Source organism: Mus caroli, unplaced genomic scaffold (genome assembly GCF_978045245.1).
Source record: "Mus caroli unplaced genomic scaffold, Mus_caroli_1 scaffold_13, whole genome shotgun sequence".
In the NCBI taxonomy this organism is placed as follows: domain Eukaryota; kingdom Metazoa; phylum Chordata; class Mammalia; order Rodentia; family Muridae; genus Mus; species Mus caroli.
Genome location: NW_028227268.1, coordinates 101,477,885 through 101,499,325, shown reverse-complemented (window position 1 = coordinate 101,499,325; position 21,441 = coordinate 101,477,885). Strand labels below are relative to the sequence as shown.

Genomic DNA, 21,441 nt, shown 5'->3' with positions numbered 1-21,441 from the left:
GTGAATCTTCACAAACCACACAAGAATGTGCTACTTCAAATCCCTCCCCCCTCCAAAGCAAAATTTATTCAAGACCGCAAACTGCTCAACAGCTCTATGAAAGCGATCGGTGCCACACGGAAAGCTATCTTGTGTTTACGAATTAAAAATTAGATGCATCATCATGCAGTAAAGGTTAGCAGAGCTGGAGAAAGGCAGCTAGGCGTTAACTCAGTTTATCACTGCTCCTTTTACAAGCTCAAACACAAAAATACACATATTAAACTCACCATGCTAATCGCAAACCGCGATCATTTTTAAATGATCCACATTCCATACAAAACACCACAAATACAAAGATATTCCGTGACTAACTATGATTATGCTCTCATTTAAAGGGCAAAGTACTTTATAGTATGGAGAGGAAGAAGGGAACGTATGGGAAACTATGTCTGAATTTTAACAATAAGTGAAGTGCAGAGAAGCCACAACCTTTACTCTCTGGACCCAAGTGACTAAGGACACAGGAATGTTGGAAATATTTCTAATCTGTTCATGTTCTTAAGTAGGTTTTACTCTCCAGAGCAAGTGAGGTAACAGGCTTTGTGACTGGAAGGATTCTTAAGACAGACAGTTTTAGTTTAATTTTAGGTCACTGTAGTTGAATTTAGAAAAGATCCTAAAATTATGACTGAATTTTGCAATTATTAAATTAGTAGTTTTAATGAATAAAAAATTCTGATTACAGGTATAAGATTTACAATTCTTTCTTTGCTTTAAGATATTTTGGTTAACTTTACAACCAGGAGGCACATTTTTTTCCACCATACACAAAAATGTAAATTAAAAATCTAAACTGAGAAAAAAATAATAACAAATACATAATTCTTATTGAATCATTCATCTGAACTTGACTACTTAAAAAGGCTTTATTATTATTTAATTATTTAAAATGCCAGGATTTCATTAGCATTGGAAAATTAAAATTTAACAATATGAACAAATGAAAGTTCTGTAATCCCTGAAAATTTGAATATTTTTATATTTCACATCTCCTATCTCATTAACATTTCCCATAATTGAAAAAAACATTTAAGACTGAAAAATATTTAGGTAGTTTAAATAAAAACATTTTTAGAGTCAAAGTTAAATGACATCAGAATTTAAAATACTGTAACATAAAATTGGTGGATTTTTGCTGTTAACTGTCATTACTGTATTTACCTATGTGCAATAAATAGATTTTTATCTTAGCAAATCTATACTTTTGTTTGCTGTTTTGTTTCTTGTGGTAGGAAGGAATTATATTATACATGCATATATTCACTTATATACTAAAATTATAGATAGCTGAATGCCAATTGAGAAATTAGTAAACTATTTTGATCATTTAAAAATATTTCATTCTAAATTGATCAAGATTAACAGGTATGTTCAAACTTAAGTTTTGAATAGCTTTAAATAGCTTCCCCTGGACATGTCACATGTATTTGATGAATTACCTCGTTATAACCTGACTGCTCAGCTGCAGCTCCAGTCACAGCTAACTGGTTAGCTGAACTGACTTTAGCTTGGACAAACTACAGTGTGGGTTCTGATAAATTTAAAGATTCCAGTGTACTTTTGGTACAGAAGCCATATCTTCTCACAACAAATAGGATTAAGTTTTGACGTAGCATTTGAGCCAAAGTGTTGAAATAAAGAGATTCTGTTTATGTCCATTTCAACTGAGCTGTTTGTTAATTTGAAAAAACCTCTTTTTCATATATAGGGCTAATTGTTCATGCCCTGATTCAGTTCATTTGCTGAAGTTGATAATTACTGGGAAGAGCGGGGCAAGAGAAATGCGTATAAACACTTGAACAGAACGACCTAAAGTTCTGGTAGAGCCTCCAGCCTTGCTGCTCTGAATAAGCCTGGCACTTTGATGAAAATTAACACTAGTTTTGTAAAGAGCACATTGGGGGATTGCAGTCAAGCCTTATCTTTAGTTCCAGTCAACTAGCAATCCTGAAAGAGTTTGCCTCATCATCAGAACAGGCCATTGATAGGATTCTACTGTGGAGCCTAATCAATCCACGGAAGACTGTGGCTGTGCTGTGTAACAAAGCTAAAATAGATTTACAAATGGGGTTTTAGGGGATAAGCTCCTCCACAGGATTACATATTGATTTTAAATATAAAAAGCTTATCATATAAACCATAACTACAAAAATAGTGAACCTATGCATAAATCCCTTTAGAAGAGCACCCACTTCAAACTCTAAGCCAAGAATAAATCAAGATGTACAAATCCTAGAGAAGATCCATTTCTTGTGCAGAAAATGAACATGCCCCTCTCTAAAAAGCCCGCCCCAATGTGCGCAGAAGTGACTTTGTCTTTCCTGAGGGAGCACTAAATACTCTGGAACAACAACTACAAAAAACAATAGAAAAGTATCAGCAAGGTGTTTGTTAGCTTGAGCTCAGGAGAGTGGCAACCAGGAGGACACCTCAGGGAACAGGGAGAGTGATAATGGGTTCTCAGAAGAAAGGATGAACAATATTGAATATTATTATCATATCATAATTGTTTGCTCTCACCCTGTAAATGTTCCTTTCAGTGTGCTATGACTATTGCTATCTCTGCTGGCACATGCCTTGCCACATGCTGAAGTGCATTGGGAAGGCTTTGGTTTATAGCTATAGCTAAGGAGAAGACACTGGGAGAAGACAGTGCATTTTAAACACAGGAAAACAACATGGGGCTATTGCTGTCTCTTCCCATGTTTTGCTCTGGGGTCTGAAAGGCTGCTGCAGCTCCCATGTCCACGCTGAGGGCAGCCCTGCAGCTGTCCTCCTGCTCAGCCTACTGAGACAGGCATCTATCTCTCTAAGGCCTCTGTCTGCAATCAACAGGCTGTTCTCTTCCTCAAGACTCCCTCTTTTCTCTTAATGAGAAACTGACACAGATTTGAGGCACAGTCTCATACAGAACAATGCAATTTAAAATGCTTGTGTGTTGGAGAGGAAAGGATGAGGAGGGAAGCAAAAGACTAAAAGTTACATTTGGTTTTTAAAAATATGGCTTTTACTGCTCCTCTCTAAATGTAAGAACCTCAAGCAGAACAAATAAATGGTAGGTTCTACGCCTACACATACAGATGGCCAGTGAAACTGGGATATTTTCCATGTGTAAGGGTGGTATAAAATGCATACTTAGCAATAATACTGGTTTGGGGAATAAAAACAGTATATCATCTCTGCCCTAAAAGCCAATTATACTGTATAAGGTTGTATTTTAGGGGCAATTTATCTTTCTGTACAGAAGATGGATATAAAAACAAATTAAGATTACTTTACATTGAGTGTAATGTATAATGAATATATATATTATATATTGTATAATGAGTTATATATTACATACAGATACAGTCTACATATATCCTACTTACATAGTAACTGCTGCATCTACTTTTCAACTATTTAGCTTTCTGATCTCTTTTTTAAAAAACATACTATAACTAGAAAAATTATATCTAAAGGAAAAAAATACCATTTGGTGTACTTGTGCATTTTATTGCAGTGGCAAATTTCATAAAAATTCTGAAATAATTCTGAAAAATTTAATAGTTATCAATGGTATTTGACACATTTAGCCATTTGAAGGAAATTAGCTAAATGAAGCTTTTAAAAGCAAAATAAATTGAATTTTAAACTGAAGATATACAAATGTTATCAGTGATGTTATGAGATAATAGCTATAGGCATAATTAAAGTAAAGCTTCCACAACATACAAGGTCACTGAAAAGCAGGCCATATTTTAAGGCACTATATTCTGAAATATTTTAAGAATGTAAGTCTTCACTTGGCTTTCTCTTACAAACTTAAATTTCTAGTTTCTGGACCAATTAGAATTGACTTATGGATCAGGCACCTTATCAGGTGAAAACGAAATTACCGCGGACAGTCAATGGGTTACGAGGTCAATATAGAACAGGAAAATCAATTTGCATTGATTAGACAAAAGATCTATTTTACAGAGCCCTGAGGATTAGCTTTTAAGCAAAAAATCTTTGAACTATAAGGCATTTTTAACAAGAGATATAAGAAGAGCATTATAAAACACTTCAGAACTTAGGAAAATATAGTAAATGCTAAACTTGAACTAGCGGATGCTCACACAAACCCTGACTTACAAAAAGTGTGCATGTATTTCATTTTCTCTTATATCAATCATTGCCCAAATAGTTACTTAACAGGTGTGCAGCCTTAAGAAGTGCAACAGGGCTGGGTGTGACAGCTTATTCCTGGAACCCTAGCCCATGGGACCGTAAGGCTCGGGGACTTCCACGAGATGGCAGCCACTCTGGGCTATAATACTGAGTTTTATGCCAAACTGGGATAGAGAGGGAGACCCTGCCTAAAAAACAAAGCAAAGAAAAATAGAAAAGAACAACAGTATCCTAATGATAAATAATCAAAACAATAAATCTTTATTGAAACTCCCCAATGGAAACAACAACTTTAAAATGCATATAAAATCAATTAGCTAAAATCAATTAGCTCATTCATTTTATGTTTTATGGAAATTTATTCTTACTAACTCAAAAGTTAAGTACTATTAGTAGTAAACACAGTGATTAGCTATCTAAATTAACTCTATGAGTTTGGTTTTGGATACAGTTTTCTGTCTTCAAGGTACATATGCAATTCCTATAGGTACCAACTAGAACTGACCTTGTTAAACCAAATATGTATAGCACTCTTTAAACCCCATTGACAGCTGGCACCTCACAGCCCTCCCCCCTGGCTCTTTCTTACCTTCAATGGCTAGCATGGCCCCCTTACCCCAGTGCTTTCTTACCTTCAATGGCTAGCATGGCCCGTAGCTCCCGGTTCAGCAGCTCATACCTTCGTTCTAAATCATGCTCTTTTTCCCTAGGCAAGTGGTAAAAAGTTCATCAATATGCTAATTACTAAATCATTAAACCCTTATAAAAACCTCCTGAGTTTCCATTGATTTTAGGAGTCATAACTGACTTGCTATTTAACTTTAAGCCACTCTAAACAAATGATATACAGACCCCAAACCTCCGTTAGTTGAACGCTTAGTAGTGTTCCTTCCTTCCTTCAATTCTGAATGGCACAGAGGTACACCTTAAGGTAAGCAGTCCTACTCTTAAATGCTGCTTGTTTTAAGTGCCAGGTATAAGGCTCTGTTGTAAAATGCTATCACAGTCCACAATAAATACTCTTTTACTGAAAACCTCATGTGAAAAGAAGAAACACAAATGAGTGTACTCAGTGAAAACTGAAAACACACAGTCCCATGTTTTAATCAGGCTTAAGCAAGGAAAAAATTATAAAATTAGGGTTTTACATTCAAATAAAGACGTGGTAAGCTGGCCCACAATATTGGCATCCTAAGGGGACATTAACTGATGAGTAGATGGGGTGGACAAGTAACCCCTTTAGCCAACTCAATCTTAAAGGCTCAGATGCTTCCAAGTGGCCTTGTCTCCATAGCACTTTACTCTCTACACTCACAGTAGGGCCACCGTTAGGTAATTAAGTTCTTATCCCAAAATTTATATTAACACCACCTATACATAATAAATGTACTTTGTCCTTAAAAGACTTATTTTTTAGCTTAGACTCTTAAAGACAAACTTGAGTTTTACTTTTCTGGAGGGTTCCTCTAAGCCCAAGGGAAAGCTAATCCTCTTCTGCACAAGGGATTTATTTCTCAAACACAACTGGGCGCTGGTGAAATGGTGCTGCGGGGCCTTGCCTTGAGCCTGACGACCCCAATTTGTCTTCCAGAACTCACATATAAAGTGAGGAAGAGAATTAACTCCACAGAGACTGTCTCCTGGACTCCACACTCCCATTGTAGTGTGTGAACTCATGAACATGTACATGTATGCACACACATGTGCACACACGCACACATGCCCACACCACACATGCACACATATATACATGCACACACATATATATATACACACACACAATAGTAAATACAAATTTAAAAATACTTTATACTCAAAAATTGTTCTGTAATTCGTGACTTTAAAAACCACTTTCCCCAGTGTCTATTAGTCCGTCTGCAAATTCTTACTGTTCAGATGAATATTATTATATACTAGCTTTCTAAGGAAAGGAAAATAATTAAGCTTAGTAAAAACTAAACCCCAAAGAAGGCCCTGACAGTGCGCCCCAGGCTGGCAGCATAGGGCTGGGCACTCACAGGAGGGAGAGCTGGTTCATCCTCCTTATTAAGGCGTTTTTCTTATTAACCAGCATGAACCATTCCTGCATCATCGCCTCCTCTTCTTCCGTGTTCCTTCCTGCAGATCACAAAGAGCAGTGTTATGTGACACCCTGCAAGCCAAAAACCAGTCCAGCACAACTTTTTCACTTGGAAAATATTTGAGGTGCTTCAAATGTGCACAGTGCACTGCTTACAAGACTCGGGTCCAGGCCTGAAACAGAGCAGTATTTAAGAATACAGAAGCCAGTCTTTCAGAGCTGAAACTTACGCAGCCTGAGTTCTCGTCCTCTGAACATACCTGCGGAGCATACTAACACCAAGTACTATAAACAGAATGCTCACCGTCTAAACCCTCCCAGAGGCTGACTTGCTATTATGTTTCAGTGAGGAATGTAGGGTGCTGACAGGCATATGGTCATGATTTAATAAAAGTTATTATGAGCATTGTTCAGTATAGCAGGGAGATCAGAGAAGCCCAGGGATACTGTGAAAGTTTTTACTTTTAACAACTTCTTGTTTTCCTCCTGGAATGTAAAATACATTATGTGTGTGTACCACGAGGACTCATCGACTCTAAAAGATAAACTTCTCACACGCCATTAAGTGTACTGTAAACAACAAGAGTACAGAAAGACACACAGCTCTCTGGAAAGCATCATCACAATGATTAGACTATTTCATTACAGACACTAACATTTGGCCTGCGAAGGACTCCAGCCCAGGGGCTCTTTACAGTCATCTCTGCCTCGGCTCCCCACCAGAGTCCATACACCCTCGACACTGGTCATGCACAGTGACGTGCAGGTCACACTGTAGTGAAGAAAAATACCTTTCAAGTTATACGAGGTCAGATTAGCAATCTTTTCACCTTTTTTTTTCTCTTCAGAGTTTCATCTATGGTTGTTTTATTGCTTTGTTAACCCATTACTTAATATCAACAGTCCAATTTCTCCACAATATTCATAGGATAAACTTAAAAGTTTAATTGAATATCCCTGAAAAGATCATTCTGTTGTATACTTTCTTAAGTGTGATAGTTCCATTTAAAAATTGAAGACATTGAGATTTTTAAAAAAAAAATTCAAACAATGCAGAGGTATCACCATATTTAAAGAGTCTAATTTTAGCATCTCCAGCCTCCTCACTTTAGAACTCCTCCGGAAGTAGGCCCTGTCATAGACATGCGCTCTTCTCAGGCACAGACTGCCCTGTGCACCAAATATGTGCATCACCTCTGTTTACAGACAGACTTCTTTTCACTTCAGTGAGATGATATGATATAATAACTATTGTGTATTTTGTCATGTTGCCTAGATATTTACTTTATAAATTATGGAAATGCCATAATTAAGCTATTTCTATACTAATACAAATTTAAAGAATGCTTTAGAATATTCCAAGCAGGTCTGTGTGCAGAAGGCTGTAGATGAACTTCAGGGTGCTGCCCGTCTTCAGGAAGAACAGTGACCAGGTACTGGTTATTTCACATTGTTAGAACTTAATGTGTGAGGACCTAAGATAGATTCTTTCAGAGACTCAACAAAAGTCTTTATTGTTTTACAGTACTTTTAATCTTTCCTTTTGGGTAGCTGGTTTTGTATTCAGTTTGGACCATGTGATGTCTTGACACTGGTCATGTGACACAGGCTGCGATAGGCACAAATCCCTGGGAAGCAACAAAAGAAGAAAGAGTAAAAAGAAAAAGCTGAGAAAAAGCTTGCAGTTTGGAAAAAGGCCAAAGTACCCCGGTGGAAGCGTTTTGATCAGTGAACTGACACATGTGTGCAATATTAATAGGCATAGATTCAAGATATCTAATTTCTGATTAAAGATCCAATTCTTGTGGTCATAACTCAAGTGGCTTCTAAAGATACAGATATATTCAAACTCTGTTTTGAGTTCAACTTAACCCATAATTTAAACTTTCAGGCAACACGAAAATCGGCCAGCCTACTTTTACATTAACATCATTTTCTTCAATGGAACCCTGCTTCCTAGGTTTGACAACATTGATGTGGAACTGTGTGGTTTTCTTGCTAACTCATGTCTGTATTTCTAGGTAAGAATCAAAGATACCCCTGTAGTTGTTAGGAAATAAATAATAATAGAAAACCCTCACGTTTCAAAAGGAAATAAACCTAACAATGCTCAAAGATACATTACTACACAGCTTACTTCTATTCACTGAAAAAAAAAAAACACTCTGTACCATTAATCCTTATCTGAGGTAGTATACAGTGATAGAAATATATACTCAGTCTAATAATAAAAAAATTAAAGTTTCTTCTAACATATCAGTACACTATTGTTTATAGGGATTTAAAATTTTTTAAATTTAAAAGCTTTTAAAAGCCAGTAAGTTGAACCATTACAAATTAATCCTGACTTTAATAACTGGTTAAAGACCCCTTTAGCTTTATAAGCAACAAAAAATATTAAAGCCTCTGATCACAGTGAGCTTTTCTCATTTCTCCTCTAACCATTTGTTATTTAATCCAATACTAGTAATCCAATTTGTCCATCAGACTCTTAAAGGGCAGAATGCAACTTCCTCCGCTTAGACACTTTTCAAAGTACAATATATTTTTCAAATGAATGCTGGATGTTTCATTTTTCCCAACTGTTCCTAGCTCTAATGCACGAGGAAAAAAAGAACAAGATGAACATTGTTCATACTGATTAAGTAAGAGCTCATTAAAGAGCTGTCAGCGCGGTACTTTGAATATGCATGAAGCATATAATCAGATCTAGTACCGTCACTAGAGGAGAATACGGTAAGTACAAAGGATTGATTTAATTACTTAGAGTGGGCTGCGGTGGCGAAGCAGTCTTGTTAGTGCAGAAAGAAAAAGAGGTTGTATTCTGGCACTGCGATAGAAAAGGCAGTTTTAGCTTCTGCCACAATACCTAATCTCAGAATAAAGCACTTTACACTGTAGCTTAAAATGAAGACTGCCGTTATAAAATGCCCATAAATCATTTAATCTTATTTAACTTACCTTGTAACTACCTCTTCTTTCAAAATTATTTTAAATTTATAATTACAACTACATTTCCATCACTGCAGAGCCAATCCTGCTTCTTCTGTGAATGATAATTTCTTCTTAGCTTCATAACCTGAAACATGCACTGTTGAAGGCTACTGTGGGGTAAGGGATGGCAAGAAGATCTGAGCTAAAGGCTCAGTGTACATTTGCTGAGATGGAATATTCACCAATAAGGACATCACAAAGAACAAGGAGTTCTTACCTTAAAATTATTATAATCTCTAGCAACAAACATATAAACAGTTTGTCTCCTTAAGGAGGTCTGCATTATTCTTCCTGTAGGAATGAGGCATCTTTTTGGATGTCAAATGTCTTAACGTTAGTTTAGTTTAGTTTTGCTTTTGTTTTTTTTTAAATCAGATACTGCAGCTGGAGCATGAGCTGCAAAAACACTAAGTAACCAGGGACAAGAGCTGGAAAAATAATTGTGTAAATGAGACTTCATGCCCTTCTCCTGCTTCTGGAGGGAGCAGGAGTCACTCCACAGAGAGCTGCTTGTGCACGCCAGCAGAAGGAACAGCGTGAATGTCTCATAGTCAAGGAGAGCCATCACTTTTACATTCCAACTCACAAGAGACTGAACATTAAAATATGACTTCTTTCAGGAACTCATTCATCCAATAATTTATTTGTGGTTTTCATTTATTCTTTTCAGAAGCAGGGTTTTTCAAGGTTTTAACATACAGAAGAGTGAGGTTCCAAATCTGGAATTCTTCTATTTTATACTGCAGTGATAGGATTCAGACCCTGGACTTCAGTCATGGTATGTGAGCACTCTTCCACTTACCCACACCCAGCCCACACTGCTGAGAGATCTTAAAAGCATTTCAGGTTGTGTAGTTGCCCAAACCACAGGCAGGTAGACATTTGGGAGGTTAACAAATTTTAAGAGACACTAAATACATTTCACAAACAGGAAGAGACACAGTGAGCTGCTCTTCTAGAAAACCATTTACAGAACAGACCACTGTCTACTTGGGAATCAATTAGGCTCTTCAGAATAAGGCCACTTGAATGGTGAGCTGCCTCTACAGATGGAGAGCACCCTGCCAGCTTGCCCCTATTTTCTGGTTTGTGCTGGATAGTCTCTCTGTCTTAAAGCTCTCTTACAGTCCTATCATGGAAATGACTCAAAAGTGACTATAGACATGGCAGATAATAATGTGAAGGACATGAAGAGTTGAAGAAAATTACACACACACACACACCACACACTGACATACATTTTTGTGTATTTAGGAATGTCAAAATTTCTGGAGGTATATTTTCATAAGGATTCAACATTTGAAAATTATTACATTTATTTGTGTGTGTGTGTGTGTGTGTGTTATGTGTTTGTAGATGTACTCAGGAGTCAGTTCTCTCCTTCCTCCCTGTGGGTTCTGGGTTCAACTCCAGCTATCAGGCTTGGTGTCTTTACTTGCTTAGCCATTTTTCTAGTTCAATTCATTTTAATCTAAAATATTTTTCATATTTTAATGATGTTTCTCTCTCTCAACTCCTCTCAGAACCCACTCCCCAACTCCTTACCTACCCAACTCTATTCTCTCTCTCTCATTTTTAAAAAAGATCATTTAGGTAAGACTTCAATGGCAACAGAACCAAACCATACCTTATTGTTCAGGAATCTTCCCATTCTTAAGCTTTACAGACATCTTGTAGAGCAGTGTGTTTTATTAGGACTTTCTTGCATTAATTTTGAGAATCCTGTGGATAAGGCCAGAGAGATGGCTCAGGTGCTAAGGGCACTTGTGGATGTGCCCAAATACCTTAGTTCAATCCCTGGGATGTACATGGTAGAGATGTATCCTCTCATCTTCCCATGTCTTTATTCAATTCAGTTTTTAGAGTATTCTTTTTTAATTGAGCCCCTTGACCATCTCTAATGGTTGAACCTTTTGAGCCTCTCTCCTTTTTATAGTGCTGAGGATTGAACTCAGAGCCTCGTCACCGTGGCCTTGGTAGGACAGAACATGGAGACCTGTGCAAAGCCCTCAGTATAGCATGCAGGACAAAATGCAAGCCAAGCCGTGCTGGTGGTACTAAGAGGGCCCTGGCAGTAGGCGTGGTATGGAGTTAGGAAGTGGAGACACTGCCAAAAGGGCTCAGAGACTTGAGCTAGGGTTTCTTTACTTAGTATGCCATTGGACATAAGCAGAAAAGGTGAAAAAATGCAGGTAACAGTAGAACAATACATCTGTGCAACTGAAAAAGTGTCATTGTTACCTTCAGAAGACAGCCCATAGCTATAGCCACCAGGAATGGGCAGCCACTTACATCTAGTGAGTTTGGAAAATGCAAGAATAAAGCAGATCCTGGAAGAGATATACTAAGACTGAAAATCACAGGCATTTAATAGAATACATATCAAAGTTTCTTTACTGGCTATTTAAAGAAGGTAAAAATATGAAATCATAATTTGAAGTACAAATTGATGTAATATGAAGGAAAAAGTCTCTAACAAGAGAAATAAAATCTAACAGAAAAAAGCTTCTTGAGAAAAACCCACCAGGAAACTGGGTTTTCAGCATTAAAATATTTTTAAATTGTATTTTATTTGTGTGGCCATGTGTGTGTCAAAGGACAACTCGCTCGAGTCAGCTCTCTCTTTCCATCACTGGGTTCTGGAGATAGAACTTAATCAGGCCTGGGAAGAGGCTCCTTCTCCTACTGAGAAATCTTTTTTCTAGTTCAATTCACCCCATTTTTACTATTTTTAAAGCACATACCTTGGGTACTTCCTGGTTTTGTGTTCTCTGTATGAAGCTCTGGCTACTATGGAACTCACTATGTAAAGCATGCTGGCCTCAGACATGGGCAGCCCTCTTGCCCCTGCTTGCCAAGTGCTAGGCAACATGCAGGGCCTCTCCCATGCCAGGATGCACTCTATCACTGAGCTACAACTCAGCCTGGATTGGAAGGTTTTAAGTCTGTAAATAGATGGCTAGGAAGTCTTTGGTTCCCAGTTAAAAAACCAAAACCAAAACCAAAAAAACCAAAAAACAAAACAAAAAAAAACCTCAACAACAACAAACAAACCAAAAAGCCAAACCAAAACCAAACCAAAACCACAAAAAAGAGAGAGTTCAACCCCTCAATGCAATACCTCCGCAGCCACTTCCCATTTGGTAGCTGCTCTGAGCAAGCCTGAGTTAAGCTGATAACGAGTAAACATGACTACACATGCTTCCTGGGCTGCATAAGAAAGTTAGCTGAACAATGACCCAGGGAGCAATCCAGGAAGAAACATTCTCTGCTTTGATTCCTGCCTAGGGTTCCTGCTCTGGATTCCTTCAACAAGGGAATGTAAACTCTATGTTGAAATAAACCCTTTGCTCACCAAGTGTTTTCTCAGAGCAATAGAAACCAAAGTAGGACACTAACACACCTCCGGTAAAAATCATTTACTTTCTTCTTGGATGAGTTTGACTTTTTATGTTTTATTTGGTTATATTTTTAACTTTGTGTTTGTCTGTGTACACACATGGGTGTTCATGTGGTGGTACACACATATGCTTGTTAAGACTAGAGGTAGATGTTGGAAGTATTAATAGTGTGGCCTTCTCAGTGTAGTTATTTATTCTCTTCAGTAGAACACACAAGTATCAAAGACTTGTGAATAACCATGTCAAAAAGATACTGCCATAGGTATAAATAATAATAATAATGGAAATGATTATGATACTCAACTATTTAATAGGGTTGTGTAACAGTTAAATTCACAACTAGCTTGTGGTAGAACCAGGCCTCAGACCCAGGGAGCTGTATGAACCACCAGTCTAAGTCACTCACCTCACCAGTACAGGCTCACAGATAACTAGCTAACAAGGACAGGCTCTTCATTGAGAATCAAGACCTTCGGAGTGACTCTCATAAACAACAACACCCCCAGAAACTACCTCTGAGGCTGGGGTGCAGGTCAGAAGCAGGACTTTGGTGAGACTGTCGCAGTGCACACACCTGTAGTCTCAGAAGTCAGAAGGCTGAGGCAAGAAGACCAGAAGATCAAGGCAAGTGTGCACAAGGCAGAAAATCCTGTCTATAAAAACACAGCCTGGCAGTGAACTCTAGCTCTGCTTTTTTAACAGCTACATAAACTTGGTTAAGATCTAGGCTTCTTTACCCTGAATGTGGAGAACACTGCATTACTTTAAGGGTTGGGGGTCATGGTTCAAGTGGATAAAACAGCTGAATTGGAATGCCCAGAACCCACACAAAGCAGGGTATGGTAGCTCACATCTGTCACCCTGTGGTCTTACTGCAAGATGGGAAGCAGAGACAGGAATCCTCGACTCAGAACCAGCTAGGTTGGCATAGGAAGCTAGGAAGGCAGGGTTGATATGTGCCTGTCATATGGTTGTGGACATGTGCCTGAATTCACACATACACATACACATTACATACTTGCACACTACACTACTTCATAGAATTCTGTGAAGATCAGATGAATATCTTCAAAGCACTGTGAAAGTCTGACCTACAGTATTATAAATTTTTTGGTCTCCTACATAGAGACCCACAGTCTTTACTCAAGCTTCAGTGTCTTTCCTGGATTTCTAATATAACAGAATAATTAATAATTATAATCACTAACAGGAATATGAAAAGGTTTTCTGACTCTCAATGCAAATATCAGCAAGACCTAACCATATAAATAAGCATGCTAGTAATATGCTTAAGTCTGAAAATGTTAGTTCTACAGTTTTTTCTTTCGTCCCATACATGCTAAGCAGGCACTCTACTAGCCTTGAGCAGGCACTGTATTTCTTTACACATATGGTTGTGAGACACCATGTGGGTACTGAGAGTTGAAAATGGGTCCCCTGTAAGAGCAACAAGTGCGCTTAACTGCCGAGCCATTTCTCTAGTCCAGAACATGGATTTTTGTTTGTTTGGTTTTTTGAGACAGGGTTTCTCTGTGTAGCCCTGGTTCTCACTCTATAGACCAGGCTGGCCTCAAACTCAAGAGATCCACCTGCCTCTGCCTCCTGAGTGCTGGGATTAAGGCGTGCATGGCCACACCTGGATGAACATGCAATTTTTAATGTCTTTACATTACATATGTACTTTCTGGATCAATCTGTGTAAAAGAATCTTTCTTATCATTTTTTTCAAGCTTCCCCACTCGTGAGAGCACTACAAGTTCCCAATACACTGTTTTCTACTTTGCATGAGGTTTAACTTCATTTCAGATTTATTTTATATTTATTTGTTGCATAGGCCATGGCAACTTGCAGGAGTTGCTTCTCTCCTACCATGTAGGTCCCGGGACGCGAACTCAGGTTCATAGGCTTGGCAGCAAGTGCTTTTGTTCACTCAGTCACAAACTGTTTCTCCTTCCGTCAACTTCCTCTTCCTCTTCTCTTGTTGGACAGGTCTTAAATAATTCAGGCTAGCCTCAAACTCACAATGTAGCCTGGGATTATCTAGAACTTCTGACTCTCTTTCCTCTACCTTTTAAGTGCTAGGATCATAGGAGGGAGTCACCATACTTGGTGTGAATGGTGCTAGGACCAGAACCCAGGGCTCCATGTATGCTAGGTAAGCACTCTTCGAAGAGAGCAAAGTCCCCACTCCCTTTTTCCATTTCAGACGGGGTCTGATAAGTAGAAAAGGCTGATCTTAACTCACAGACTGGCATTACAGGTTCCCACTGCACACCTGCAGTTCCTTTCCGAGGTTGTGCGTGTTCTATTTAACAGGTTTGACGGTCCTCTGTTTCTTCACACCGAAGTCCATGGAGAAGTCACACTTCCAGAATCTCTAGACTTCCCCACAGATATCCTTAAATCTCTTCCAGCCCTCAGGGTAAAAGTTTATCTTTCTTAATATGACGAATGTCATGATGTTCCAAGAGTCCACTTTGGATTCTGGCCTAAATCTCATGAGGCAATCTCTAACATTCTAGGCATGTGGCCTAATGCTGTTTCTTCACAGCTACAGCCTCCTCAAAAAGGATCAGAGCCATTATCCCCACAGGTGGTTGGTTCTTTATAGCTTATCATTTTATAATCATTATCATCAAGTTTAGCAAAATAGCTACCTAGTTTACACTAATAACTTTCAGGATAATTCAAAAGCATTTGGGAAAGCCAACATATAGCTCAGCCATACTTAGCATGTTCACAGCCCTGGATTTGAACCCTACCTAGTGTCATACAAAACAAAACAAAACAAAACAAAACAAAACAAAACAAAACAAAACAACAACAAACAAAACAGTGCCTACTATGAGAAGAAATACTTTAATAAAATTTATTATCTGAAACCAAGCTCTGTTGGCTTTATGGATATTTGGCAGGTTTTTCAAGAGCAGAATTCTACTTTTGAACTTTGATATTTAATACACGTTTACTGATCCTTAACTCTTTGCTCTGATGTAAAGTGAGCACTGAGTGAGCCAAGTAGAAGGGTGCATAGCTTGCCTGTCGGTGGGGAACCGCCCCAGTAGGGACTATGCCTTTTCCTCAGTGAGAGAAAGCTGGTTGAGGACATGAATTTCAAGACATTCTAAGCAACATAGCTAGACCCTGCTGCAAAAATAGAATAAAAGTAAAGTAAAATAAGCACAAAATAAATGCCATTACAATGTTCGGTTTTGGCTTTCTTTGATTTTATTCTCATGAGAAGTTAATGTTAAAATGTTTATGAGTAGTTTAATAATTAGTTTCTCATCTGTTGATGTAGCTCTGGGTTTGAGTCTCAGTAATGGCTGTGTGTGTGTGTGCGTGTGCGTGTGTGCGTGTGCGTGTTCGTGTGCGTGTGTGCGTGTGTGTGCGTGTGTGTGCGCGTGCGTGCGTGTGTGTGCGTGTTCGTGTGTGTGTGTGTGTGTGTGTGCGTGTGTGTGCGCGTGTGTGCGTGTGTGTGTGCGTGCGTGTTCGTGTGTGTGCGTGTGTGTGTGCGTGTGTGTGTGCGTGCGTGTGTGTGCGTGTGTGTGCGTGTGTGTGTGTGTGTGCGTGTTCGTGTGTGTGCGTGTGTGTGCGTGTGTGCGTGTGTGTGTGCGTGTGCGTGTTCGTGTGTGTGTGCGTGTGTGCGTGTGTGTGCGTGTGTGTGTGCGTGTTCGTGTGTGCGTGTGTGTGTGCGTGTTCGTGTGTGTGCGTGCGTGTGTGCGCGTGTGTGTGTGTGCGTGTTCGTGTGTGCGTGTGTGTGTGCGTGTTCGTGTGTGTGTGCGTGTGTGCGTGCGTGTGTGCGTGTGTGTGCGTGTGTGTGTGTGTGCGTGTTCGTGTGTGTGCGTGTGTGTGTGTTCGTGTGTGTGTGTGTTCGTGTGTGTGCGTGTGTGTGCGTGTTCGTGTGTGCATGTGTGCGTGTGTGTGCGTGTGTGTGCGTGTTCGTGTGTGCGTGTGTGTGTGCGTGCGTGTTCGTGTGTGTGCGTGTGTGTGCGTGCGCGTGTGTGTGTGCGTGTGTGTGCGTGTTCGTGTGCGCGTGTGTGTGTTCGTGTGTGCGTGTGCGCGTGTGTGTGTTCGTGTGTGCGTGTGTGTGTGCGTGTGTGTGCGTGTTCGTGTGTGCGTGTGTGTGCGTGTGTGTGTGCGCGTGTGTGTGTGCGTGTTCGTGTGCGCGTGTATGTGTGCGTGTGTGTGTGTGTGTGTGTGTTTGTGTGTGCGTGTGTGTGTGCGTGTGTGTGTGGGTGTGTGTTCGTGTGTGCGTGTGTGTGTGTGTGTGTGCGTGTGTGTGCGTGTGTGTAGGGATTTATTTCTCAAAACATTATGCTTGAAATACAATTTTTATTTTAAAAAATAATGTAAATATATTTATATAAATCCACATTACACAAAATCTTAATTTTAGGGCTTAAAACTAAATTCACTAAATAAAAAGATTTATCAGTCTAAATCTCTCTCTTGTTTTACATCTTTAACCTTCCTACAAAATTAGATCCTTCAATGAATATGACCATAAACTGACCATCCAATGCCACCTTTCATGAGGGGACCAGATATTGGTAGGAGGAAGCACCTTCCATAATTCTTAGCTTTGGCCATTATGTGACACTTTTAATGCAGAGTTAAGGGGCATGGTGGTTGGTGCTATAGCTTTGGGAGGGGCAAAGGTGGAGAGACCATATACAACCAGTCAGGCAATGCAATAGACACAGGTAAGGAGCTAGTAACTGTCAGCACTGTGAACATACACATCACCCTCAACCAGGGCTAACTCTTAAAACAAAAGGGAAACTTTACATATCCCCTTTTTGATGGTGTGGATACTTAGGAAAGTGACATTCTTCCTTTTTCCATTTCTCTTTGCATTTTATTTTTGATGGGGTATTGTTATGTCCCCCAGTTCGATCTAGAATTTCTGACCTCAAATGCTTGTGTCCTTCTGCTTCTGTCTCTCTAATTTCCAGGACTGGAGGCAACATGAGACAGACATAGCTTGGAAAATAACTGAGTGAATACATATGTGTGTGTGTGTGCTAACAAACGTGTGTGTGTGTTACCAAACATGTGTGTGTGTGTGATTATCTATATTTATACCAAACTCTAGGCTATTGACTAATATTTATTTTTCTACAAATTTCTAGAAAAACAGAACTAAAAAAAAACCACACATTAAAAATTAATCTGTAGATCAGCAGCCTGGCCCATACCTGTCCAAATGATACAGCCTGTGTGCTTCCCAGGAGGTCCACAGTGACCAAGAACACAGGTAAGATTTTCACTCAAATACCCACACCAGCTGCCACACCCACATAGCCCAGCTGACTCAGGACTTACCCGTTCCTCCTCCCACCTCATAAGCTCCACCTTCCTTTTTGTTCCACTTCCCCACTTGGGCCAGACTACTGGCCTGATAACCCATCCAAACACTACAGCCTGCAAGCCTCCCAAGAGGTCCACAGTAACCAAAGGCACAGAAGATTTACTCTAACCAGAGACATAGGAGGCCTGCTTTAACTAGAGACACAGGAGACCCACACTAGCCAGAGTAAACACTGCCTGCTTCCAAGGATACCGGCTCTAACTCAGGACACAGAGCTCTACCTGCTTCCAAGGAGGCCGGCTCCAGTCAGAGACACCCAGGCCAGTTAACACCAGAGAGAACCAGATGGCCAGAGGCAAGCACAAGATCATAATCAACAGAACCCAATACAATCCGGCATCATCAGAACCACAGCAAACACACATGGAAAGAAAGATAATAACCTAAAATCCTATCTCATGAAGATGATAGAGGTCTTTAAGGAGGATATAAAGAACTCCCATAAAGAAATACAGGAAAACGCAGGCAAACAGTAGAATTCCTTAAGGAGGAAATGAATAAAGCCCTTAAAGAAATACAGGAAAATACAATCAAACAGTGAAGGAATTGAACAAAATGATCCAAGAAGTAAAAATGGAAATACAAACAATAAAGAAAACACAAAGAGAGGCAATCTGGAGATGGACAACTTAGGAAGAGATCAGGGGCTACAGATGCAAGCATCACCAACAGAATACAAGAGATAGAAGAGGGAATCTCAGGTGTAGAAGATACAATAGAAAATATCGACATAATGGTCAAAGAAAATAAAAAGTGTAAAAAGTTCCTAACCCAAAATAACCAGGAAATTCAGGACACACTGAAAAGATCAAACCTAAGAATGATAGGAATAGAAGAGGGTGAAGAATCCCAGCTCAAAGGGCCAGAAAACATCAACAACAAAATCATAGAAGGAAACTTCCCTAACCTAAAGAAAGAGATGGCCATAAATGTACAAGAAGCCTACAGAACATCAAATAGATTGGACTAGAAAAGAAAATCACCTCATCACATAATAATCAAAACACTAAATGCACAGAACAAAGAAAGACTATTTTAATCGTCTGTTAGGGGAAAAGGCCAAGTAACATATAAAGGAAGACCTATCAGAATTACACCAGATTTCTCAACAGAGACCACATTATCATCTCATTAGATGCTGAAAAAGCCTTTGACAAAATATAACACCCTTTCATGTTAAAACTCCTGGAGAGATCAGGAATTCATGGCATACATCTAAACATAATAAAAGCAATATATAGTAAACCAACAGCCAACATCAAATTAAATGGAGAGAAAACTAGAAGCAATCCCACTAAAATCTGGGACAAGGCAAGGTTGCCCACTCTCTCCTTATCTATTCAATGTAGTACTCGAAGTTCTAGACAGAGCAATTAGACAACAGAAGGATATCAAGGGGATACAAATTGGAAAGGAAGAAATCAAAGTATCACTATTTGCAGATGATATAATAGTATGCATGAGGGACCACCAAAATTCCACCAGAGATATACCTAAAGACCCAGCTATACCACTCTTGGGCATATACTCAAAAGACACCCCACCATACCACAAGGACATGTGTTCCACCACGTTCATAGCAGCCTTATTTGTAATAGCCAGAAGCTGGAAACAACCCTAGATGTCCCTCAACCAAAGAATGGATACAGAATATGTGGTTTATTTACACCATGGAATACCATTTAGCTATTAAAAATGAGGAGGACATCATAAATTTTGCAGGCAAATGGATGGGACTAGAAAATATCATTCTGAGTGAGGTAACTTAGACCCAAAAGGACATGCATGACATGTACTCAATGATAAGTGGATATTAGCCAAAAGTACAGAATATCTAGGACACAACCTATAGACTGTAAGAAGTGTAACAAGCAGAAATACTCAAGTGAGGAAGCTTCAATCCCACTTAGAAGGGAGAAGGAAATAATCATGGGAGGCAGAGGAAGGGAGGTAGGGGCCTGGGTGGGAGAGGGGAGGGGGAGGGTAAGGAACAGGATCAGATTTGCAGGGGGAGGGGTCAGGAGAGAAACCCAGAGGGCCAAGAGAATGAATGGAAATAACCAGTCTTGGGTAGGGGGAGGTGGGAAGGACCCTCTAGAAAATACCAGAGACCTGGGAAGTGAGACACTCTCAGGACTTAATGGGGGTGACCTTGGCCAAAATGCCCAACAATGGGGAGAGGAAACTTGAAGAGTCCACTTCCCAGTAGATGGTCAATGCCTCAAGTGGAGGGAGTAGGGTTAATAACCCATAGTCAAAATTCCTGACTCAGAATTGTTCCTGTCTTAAAGAGCTGCAGGGACAAAAATGGAGAAGAGACTGAAGGAAAGGCTGTCCCTGACTGGCCCAACTTGGGATCCATCTCATGGGGAGCACCAAACCCTGACACTGACACTGATGCCATGACGTGCTTACAGACAGGAGCCTGGCATGGCTGTCCTCTGAGAGCCCCTACCAGCAGCTGACCGAGGCAGAAGCAGATACTTAAACCCAACCATTGAACTGAAGTCTGGGACCCCTATGGTTGAATTAGGGGAAGGATTGAAGAAGGTGAAGGGGAGAACAACCCCATAGGAAGATCAGCAGTCTCAAGTAACCCAGACCCCAGGGAGCTTCCAGAGACTGAGCCACCAACCAGGCAGCGTACATGGGCTTGTCCAAGGCCTCTGGCACACACATAGCAGAGGTCTTCCTGGTCAGTGGAAGAAGAAGATATACTTAATCCTAGAAAGACTCGAGGCCCCAGGGAAGGGGTAGCCTTGGGAGTGGGGAAGCATGTTCTCAGGGCAAGGGGGAGAAAGAATGGGATGGGGAACTGTGGGAGGGAGGAATGATGGGGGGGGGCAATGACTGGAATTTAAATAAATAAAATAATTAAAAAATTAATTTGTAACAGAAGCATTTAAAGTACATAAAAAAAATTCTTAGGGGGGCTGGTGAGATGGCTCAGCGGTTAAGAGTACTGACTGCTCTTCCAGAGGTCCTGAGTTCAATTCCCAGCAACCACATGGTGGCTCACAACCATCTGTAACGAGATCTGATGCCCTCTTCTGGTGTGTCTGAAGACAACTACAGTGTACTTACATATTATAAATAAATAAATCTTTTAGAAAATTCTTAGGGATGAGAAGACAGCTCTCTTTATAAAGCACATATACACACATACACATGAGGACCTATGCTGGATCCTCATGTAGAAAGCCAGGTGTGGTGGCCTGTACTACTTAAAATCCCAGTGATAGAGAGGTGTAGATAGATAGACTTCTACACCCCAGTGGCCAGACTGCTGAGTGTAGTTGACAAGTCCCAGGTCCTAGTGAGAGATGTTATCTCAAATGAGTGAATGGTGCCTGAGGACTCACCATGGCCTACATGCACATATGTGTGTGTGCGCGTCA

General features: G+C 39.9%; 1 protein-coding gene across 12 annotated transcripts in view; it reads right to left on the bottom strand.

Moving 5' to 3' along the window:
* Ehbp1 (EH domain binding protein 1) overlaps positions 1 to 21,441 on the bottom strand; it is a 297,197-nt gene that overhangs the window by 2,658 nt on the left and 273,098 nt on the right. For all 12 annotated transcript variants that reach the window (XM_085829085.1, XM_029483503.2, XM_029483502.2 and 9 more), the window contains 2 exons: positions 6,213 to 6,312; positions 4,827 to 4,900 (listed from right to left, as the gene is read on the bottom strand). In XM_085829085.1, the coding sequence (XP_085685211.1) occupies positions 4,827 to 4,900; positions 6,213 to 6,312 (174 nt within the window). The remainder of the gene's footprint in view (positions 1 to 4,826; positions 4,901 to 6,212; positions 6,313 to 21,441) is intronic.